Source organism: Eschscholzia californica, unplaced genomic scaffold (assembly GCF_041429995.1).
Source record: "Eschscholzia californica isolate CP2 unplaced genomic scaffold, dmEscCali1.0.p SCAF_6, whole genome shotgun sequence".
Lineage (NCBI taxonomy): Eukaryota > Viridiplantae > Streptophyta > Magnoliopsida > Ranunculales > Papaveraceae > Eschscholzia > Eschscholzia californica.
This window is the reverse complement of record NW_028238483.1, coordinates 13,479,412-13,488,039: the sequence shown is the minus strand read 5'-3', so window position 1 is coordinate 13,488,039 and position 8,628 is coordinate 13,479,412. Positions and strand designations below refer to the sequence as shown.

The 8,628-nt window shown below is 37.4% G+C and overlaps 1 protein-coding gene across 1 annotated transcript; it reads left to right on the top strand.

Annotated features, from left to right (window-relative positions):
- The first annotated feature begins 566 nt into the window (after positions 1-566).
- On the top strand, positions 567-5,867 carry RUS1 (root UVB sensitive-like protein (Protein of unknown function, DUF647)). Its single transcript, XM_086647735.1, has 7 exons — positions 567-1,478; positions 1,572-1,847; positions 2,298-2,354; positions 2,513-2,711; positions 3,798-3,913; positions 4,874-5,050; positions 5,157-5,867. Exons 1-7 carry the CDS (start codon positions 738-740, stop codon positions 5,442-5,444), a joined length of 1,854 nt encoding a protein of 617 aa, XP_086503861.1. The 5' UTR covers positions 567-737; the 3' UTR covers positions 5,445-5,867.
- The last annotated feature ends 2,761 nt before the right edge of the window (positions 5,868-8,628 follow it).

Here is an 8,628-nt window from a genome sequence, read left to right as displayed (position 1 = left end):
AAAGTTTTGGGTGTAAACAAATATTTTTTGTTTCTTCCAAACAAGTTTTAGTGGAATAAAAAAAAATTTCTTCTTCCTCCCTCTTCCCTTCACACCACCATTAACTTCGGCGACCATAAACTCCGGCGACCCTTCAACCCTATTTTCGGCCGACTGTCTTCATCTTTCTTTCTTCATCCCTTCCTACCTCTCTCTCTTCTCTCTCTCTTCTGTTTCTCTCTTTAAATTCTGGCGAAGGGAAGAGATAGAAGATGATGAAGTCGCGAGCCGTCGCCGGCAACATCCGAACCGCGACTTTTTGCGGGCGAGTTATAAGGTGCGTCTGATTTGAATTTTTTGGTTATCCACCGTCTTCCCCTGAAACTTTTTTACCTTCCCCAAAACGGTGGCCTTGATTTACTATAGGTCAAAATATATTTATAAAAAGACAATAATGAGAGAAAACAAATGGCTTGAAGCATGAGAACTACAGGACTTATTTTCTATTTCATGTTTTATTTTGATCATTAGTATTTATTGATTTAGGATTGGATATATGACTAATTATCCCGTATTTTTGAACCTTCATCACGAAAATTAGTTTTGTAATAGAGTATTTCTCCACTGAGTACGTACAAAGTAGCTTACTAGGGAACTATAGCAGCATTCCCTTTTTCAAATTGGGCTTGTATTTGATGAAGAAAGAGTAAGAGAGAAAGTGGTTCTCATTTTGAGAGAGTTGTATGTTCTTGTGAAGAATGAGTTGCAATAGTTGGTTTCTCTCGACGACGACTATACCCACCATTTCTTCTCCCTTGAGCTTCAAAAATGCAACCATTCTATCACCTAAATCTGGTTACCCCTTCTCTTTCTCTCTCTCCCGGCAACTCAATTGGACCCACTACTCTTCTTCCTCTTCTTCCTCCTACCAGAAGAAGCATTCACTTTCCTCAATAATTAATTCTTTCATTTCACCACCAGAACTTGAAATTGATAACAATGGAGGAGGAGGAGGAGGAGAAGGAGGGGGGTTTGGTAACAACAACAACAAGAATCACCGTGGAGGGAATTCAGATGAGTGGTGGTGGTGGAACAGCAACAACAACACTGACAGCGGCGGGGACTACAGTTCTATCTTCCTCCTTTATCTTTTCCTTTTCTTTTGTGGGTATTGTCAATTTCATTCTAATTCAGCCCTAGCAAGAACAACTGAAGCTACTGAAGAAACTGAAGATGTAGTTTGGGAAGTTAGAGGTGGTAAATGGATTAGACTTCTTCCAGACCCTGACCCTTCCAAAGATTCATTCATCATAGTTGATACCAAACCCTTATCATTGTCTCTAGGTTTGAATTTATGGAGACAGTGTAAAGAACTCTTCATTCAACTTATGCTTCCAGAGGGTTACCCTAATAGTGTTAGTAGTGATTATTTAGATTACTCTCTCTGGAGAGGAGTTCAAGGTGTTGCTAGCCAAATCAGTGGTGTCCTTTCCACTCAGGTCTCTCTCTCTCTAACTCTTTTAACCCTTTCTCTCTCTACATATATGTATATGTGTGTTACTAATTGTTACCCTTGTTATTGATTTCCATAGGCTTTACTTTATGCTGTTGGATTGGGGAAAGGGGCAATTCCAACAGCTGCAGCTGTGAGTTGGGTACTCAAAGATGGTATTGGGTATCTAAGCAAAATTTTGTTGTCAAAATATGGACGGCATTTCGATGTGCATCCAAAGGGTTGGAGGTTGTTTGCAGATCTTATGGAAAATGCTGCTTATGGAATGGAGCTATTAACTCCTGCATTCCCTCATCTCTTTGTTTTCATTGGTGCAGCTGCTGGTGCTAGTCGATCTGCTGCCGCTTTAATTCAGGTTTGTTTTCTATCTTGAATTTCTTTTTGCGCGGTCCTTTAACCTTGGTTTATATACCAATATACTAGAATTATGTCATTGCATATTAGATAATGATCAGTTATCTTAACCTTCTGAAAGAATGAATTCGTAAGTGTTCTTTTATCAGTTATGGGTATCTGGTGTCTTCAGGAATACTAAACATTATCCGAAACCAAGAATTAGAAATAAGATATCCCATAAGATCCAAATGAACAAGAAAGCGTAATACCTGTGGTGGAAGCTGGAGAAAAGGAACCTACATTTAGTTATTTAGCAACTAGCAATCCCGACTAACTAGTTGAAAATCCGATATTGTGATCAAGCTGTAGTTTATTAGATGTTTACATCTTAATAACTACAATATATAGTTTCTATGCTGGCTTAGTAACTACAATATATATAAAAAAGTTCAATATTGTTGCTTCACAGGCTGCTACAAGGAGCTGTTTCTATGCCGGCTTTGCTGCTCAAAGAAACTTTGCCGAGGTAAAAAGACTAACTCTATTAGGATAAACTTCAGGTAATTGATTTACTTCTATGGATTTGCTTGTTTTTTTTTCTCCTGATGGTCAAGTAGCTCCCATTTGCTTTTTCAAGGTTCACTTGCTCGATTTCATTCTTGTTAAGATGTGGTACTATGGCAGGTAATTGCAAAGGGTGAAGCTCAAGGAATGGTGAGCAAATGGATTGGTATCATGCTTGGTATAGGATTAGCTAACTGCATCAACTCCTCGACTCCTCTTGCTTTTGCTTCTTTTTCTGTGGTAACTGCGATCCACATGTTTTGCAATCTTAGATCATATCAATCCATTCAATTGAGGACCCTGAATCCATATCGTGCAAGTAATTTCTTTCCTCCAATCTTATAGTTTTCTACAAACAGAAGTCACTAGAATAATGTCATAGCCCAAACTAAGAGTGTCCTTCAATTTATTTATCCACATGCTTGCATTTCCATCACTAACAATGAGCTGTTTAATTATTATTCTATTGTATTCCCTGAGTTGAGCTTTCATCGGTTTCTCGTATGCATCCCCATTCATCATCCTATATGCTGAGTGCGCAACGATACAACAGAGTCCCTTTAGCCATTCCCATCTATCAAAGGCCTTCCTTGAAAGATGTGAGTGGGTAAACACTAAACAGTGATAGCAGAGAAATACGTTTGCACAAGCAAAACCCATAAATTTATTATTATGTGGAGAAGATATGGAGTAGATGAGTCATCACATATGAGAATAAGGGAACTAGGGTCTCAACAAATACTTAACAGATGGATAGTGCAGTGTATCTGTATCCGTTTCTAATATCCAAAAATTATCCAATATATGAACCGGCAACACATTTGCCATCTTTATATGAATGTTTTCAAATATATCCAAATTCCAAACTATCTGATAAGCTTAATCTAAAATTTCTATTTAGAAGAAAATGTAAAGTTTTTCAAAGTTTTACACCCTTGTTCCCTTCCCCATGATCTGATGAAGTTTTGACCATATGAAGGGAAACATTATTATTATATGTCTATTTAATAGTATATATTATTTGTATTTAATAATTATATATCTAATAATTAATAAATATATTAATATTTTTTCGGATCGGATTTTTCGAATACAAATGTAGATTAGATACAGATATTTGTCTAAACATTGACAGGCCTAAATAAAACCATCAAGAATAAGTGATAATTTCTTTGGCAAATAGCAAACTGGTTCTTAAAGAGGACCAAGAACCTTGATTCCAGTATCCGACCTCGCTATCCTCAGTGGGAAGCAAAACATAGCAACACGTACCCAAGTTGGGTTTCTCACAACAACTGAAATTTTATATCATGTGTTTATGAATTATTTCCGTTGTCATTTAATCATTATTTCTTATTTTCTAGAATGCTTACTAATCTGAACTTGCTTACTGATTTTGCAACAGGTTTGGTCTTTAGTGAATATCTACTCAGTGGCCAAGTTCCTCCTGTAAAGGAAGTCAACGATGAGGAGCCGCTCTTTCCAGGCCTGCAGCTCGGTAATGTTGGCCTTGTATCCAAGGTAAGTGGTTAGGTTTACTCGTGACTTTTATGTTACTTAGATCTTGTTTTCGTTCCATGATTTTTTCGTTTACTTCTATTTTCTTAACCTTTTATAAAGGAAGTGGCTGTATAGTTCCCTTCAGCGGTTTAACATGAAACAGAGTTATACAATTCGGGGGAAGTCTATCGCTCTTTCTATGTTGACCTTGGGAGCCTGCTTTTGTGTAAAAGAAAATTCTACTCCAGGATATAATTGATTCTCTGCTATAAGCACTAATTTGTTTATGCACTTCTTATCGAGACACATAGGCTTACTATAGAGAAGTGATCAACTGATAGAAAAATCTGAATACATGTTACCCTGGACCTTATAGAGTTTATTGCTGCCACTTATCATGTGAACTCGACCTAATGTCACCATTTCCTAATGTAATAACAAAAATGATAAAGTAGTCGAAAATCTTGGCCGAATTAGGACCAAATCAGCCAGGATTTGCGGCAATCTTAAAATATGACGTTGAATAGGAAATCCTGGTCGTCCAAACTGATTTTGGCCTAAATTATGGCCCTGTCTTTCGGCCCATCTGTCACCGTTGATATAATAAGGAAGAACATAAAGTAAATTGAAAATATAAATCCCAGATGAGGATCTCAGATGTGTTCACTCAGCTTTCAAATTTGATTTTCTCAGTAATGGGTTTTCATAATAGTAAGAAACTGTGTGATACTTCGAAAAAGAGATATTGACAGGCTTGATAAGTTCAAAAATAGAAAAACGGGAGGTTTGAAGGTACTTAATGTAGTTTGAGAACTCAAGATACCCTAGCTTTAGGATATTGCCATATATTTATACTAATGGAAAGGTATTACAATGAACAAAAGTAACCCTGAGAAGAAAACAAATTACATGAAAGATATATATACACTAATACTTGTTAGTTACTTAATTACATAACCGGTTATTGATTCATGTGTGCAGGCAGAACCACAAGTTCTTTCCGACGAAGCCAAGGATGCTGCTGTTCAAATTGAGGCCCGCCTCCAGCTAGGCTCCAAGCTAAGTCAAGTTGTTCAGAGCAAAGATGACGCATTAGCCTTGGTTGAGCTGTACAAAAATGAAGGTTATATGCTGACAGAGCATGAGGGACGATTTTGTGTAAGTAGTACCAAAAGAACTTGTGCTTTCTCATGTTTAGTTTTTATAGAGAGTAGCTTGTAAACTGGATAGCTCTCTGGTGACTAAAATTCCGACCCATAATCAGGTTGTACTTAAAGAGGGATCTTCACCACAAGACATGCTCAGATCATTGTTTCATGTCAACTATCTATATTGGCTAGAGAAAAATGTAGGGATTGAGCCGAAGAGTGCAGCAGATGACTGCAGACAAGGAGGAAAACTGCAAATTTCTTTGGATTATGTGCAAAGGGAATTCGACCACATCAAACATGATGGGAACATAGCCGGGTGGGTCACTGATGGACTCATCGCTAGACCATTAGCTAACAGGATTCGACTACAAAATGTTGCCGCTCCTATTTCGAAAAGTTAAAACATTAAAAGCAACTACACCCGCTGTCACATTAGAGCAACTGCATTTTGTTATAGGTGGCACATCCGTTTGGCAGTTGTGTAGCCTCCAATGAAATGGAAAATGATTTGAACCGAAGATTGCTGATTCGAGGAAGTTTTGAGGCGAGGAAGTGGGAGGTTGTTAAGTGAATATTTTAGCTCACATGATGTAGTAAGTTTGGGTAGGTATAACCTTGATGTAGAGTTATTAGTTCATTTGATGTATTTAGAATGGGTCAATTTTCTGCTCAAAATTTCATTCTTTTCTACTTAAGGTCTTATCATATTACCACCTCCATGGGGACCCTTTTTCTCTGGTTCGAAAGTCGAATTCTTGTGATACTACATATGATAGACCTCCATGTGCTTATATTACATATTGAAATAAAATAGTTTATCTAAACTTGATCCTGCTCTATCTTATAAAGCCTTCGCTACAATTAATGTACCACCGAAGTGCTAAAATAACAAAAGATTTTGACAACAGAAGTTACCTAGTTGATGTGGCGGTTGTGATATTCATCTCTCAGCGTTCAAGATTTAGTTAAACTTTCAAACCACAACCGCTACATCAGCTGGGTAACTTCTTTTGTCAAAATTTCTTGTGATTTTAGCATTTCTCATGTACCATTAGAATAATGCAGTACCATTCTAATTCGAACTTTTTCGGATATTGATTTTCGGATATTGATTTAAATAATACCTCTATTATCTATACGTACTCTATAAAATTAGTTAGTGGATGGTTTCTAAAAGTGTTGTACTTGGCTTTCGACTTGGAGTAAAAGAATCTTCCTCACCCCAAGGTAAACTTTATTGAAATAGTAACTGGAAACAACTCTTGGTTGGAGTGGTAAGAGGTATAATCTTCCACGTAGAGGTCATGGGTTCAAAGCACATGTTGAACAATTCAAAAAAAAAACTTTTGGGTATCAAATTTTGGTGGCATGTGGACGAACAAATATCTTATGTAGACAAATCAAGAAATTAATTTTTTTATAAGGACAACAAATTTATTAGGGGACAGGAGAGTACCAAGGGACCTTAATTGTATCTTCCACCCCAATGAGAAAATAAATGGTAGAGAATGGCTCTGCTCTCTCTCCTTAAAACTTCTATCACAAAATATTTCCATTCCATTGCTATTAGAAGAAACAGACAAAATAGAGTCCATTTCATTAAGAGTAGCACCGGAGATTGGGTTTCTTCTAAAACAGAGATTACGTCAATCTTTACCACTCACCTGCAAATGATCTCCACTTCGAGTAAACAAATACTTTGGAGGAAATACTTAACTGGTCCAGTAAGTCTATTTCTGATTCTCAGAATAGCCTTCTTATTGCTATCCCGTCCAGTGAGGAAGTGAATATGAATGCTAAACACTTCGAGGCAGAGGCAGCTTCGGATCTTGACGGTTTCCCTCCCTTCTTTTATCAATCGAATTGGGATCCCATTAATGGTGACATCATTGAAATGGTTCAAACTTTTTTTAGACCATGATGCTGCCTCAGAAAGCTAATCATACTCACATTTGTTTGTTACCAAATCTAATACCATGCAAATCCCTGCGGACTACAGACCCATTAATCTCCTTAGTACGACATACAAAATGATTACAAGAATTCCAGTTGACCGCCTAAAAAATATTCTTAATGATATTATCTCCGCTTACCAAGCAACGTATGCCCCTGGATGCCAAATTAATGATAACATCAACATCGGTCAGGAATTAGTTCATTCTTACAAGAAGATTACAGGATCCAAAAGCTACTTTTGCGCTCGAACTTAATATGTCTAAAGTCTTTGATCGTATAGAATGGTCCTTTCTCTTAAACAAAATGACCAAACCAGGTTTCTCGGAGCATTGGGTCAATTTGATCAAATCTTGTGTAACGCCCCAAGTTCAGATGTCCACGCCGGCCGCCATGAAAACCTAAACTTAAAGCATTTCTCTGCAGAACAATAAACATATTCGATATAATCATCAAAAGAGACAAATAACATCACATATGAAGCTCGTAAGAAACAATAAATCATCAAAAAGAAACTTTATTTAGTTCACAAAACTAGAATGAAGTCTCTAGACCATCGACACATGGGTCGGAAATAAACGAATAAAAGAAATAACTACTTAGGAGATGCAACTCCAAATAACTACCTCCAACGGCTAACTACGACTCAAGCAGGTGGCACTTCCTATTTTCTTTGACCTGAAAAATAATAGGCTAGGTCAGAACCCGACAAGTAGATTTCGAAATCCCTTAAGCCTTAATAGACAGTTTCAAGATCTATCAAGATAAAAAGGACAACTCCATAACTTAAGTGAAGGTGTTCAAGTATGCATTTCAATCGGACAACTTTAATAAAGGAAAACACACTTAGAACAAACAACCAAAAGTGATATGATAAGTTGGTATCCACCAGGGAAATCTCATCTAAACCCTCCTTATAACCCTCGTGTTAACACCGTCCCTATACGCTCTATACCTAGGCCATACCTCCGTACGCATATATCATGGGAACCCGTCGGTCATCGCATCAAACAATCGGTAGAGAGGGTCAGGCCAACCACCAATCGCTTACAACTTTGAACCAACTCTATCACATTACCCACACATAATAACATCACACCACAACATACATGTATTAAAATTCATATTCATCAATATGTTACTATGACCTACTAGTTTCATACCGATAATATTAGGCAAGTAGTGACCGGTGTTTAACAATAACTTAAACAACATATATCCACATATCATGTTGAAGTCTATCAATTATTCTTTCATATATACAAGGAGCTCGTTTATGAGCAAGAGATGCCTAATTACGAGAATCATATACTTAAATCATGTCAAATAAAGGGGTTTAAGCCGTTGTTATCATTATAATACTTGCTGAATTTTTCTAGGGTTATTTCTCAAATGGCCCCCAACTTCGTGACCAGCTTCCTGCCTGACCCCCTACTTTAGCAAAAATACCCATATGCCCCCTTTTTCCCTTATCTTTAACTTTCCGTTACTCTCTCTCCTCCATCTCATTTTCTCTCTCTGCCACATCATTTGAGCACGCCACATCATCGTCTTCACCGACAAGGGTCGTCGGCCGGCCAAATTTCCGGCCGGCGACCATCAAACATAAAAAAAAAAATTCCCTCTCTCTTC

Coding starts and splice junctions, on each gene's coding strand:
- RUS1 (XM_086647735.1), top strand. CDS start 738: ATGAGTTGCAATAGTTGGTTTCTCTCGACGACGACTATACCCACCATT. Junction 2,712..3,797: donor CCTGAATCCATATCGTGCAA/GTAATTTCTTTC, acceptor ATTTTGCAACAG/GTTTGGTCTTTAGTGAATAT. Junction 5,051..5,156: donor AGCATGAGGGACGATTTTGT/GTAAGTAGTACC, acceptor ACCCATAATCAG/GTTGTACTTAAAGAGGGATC.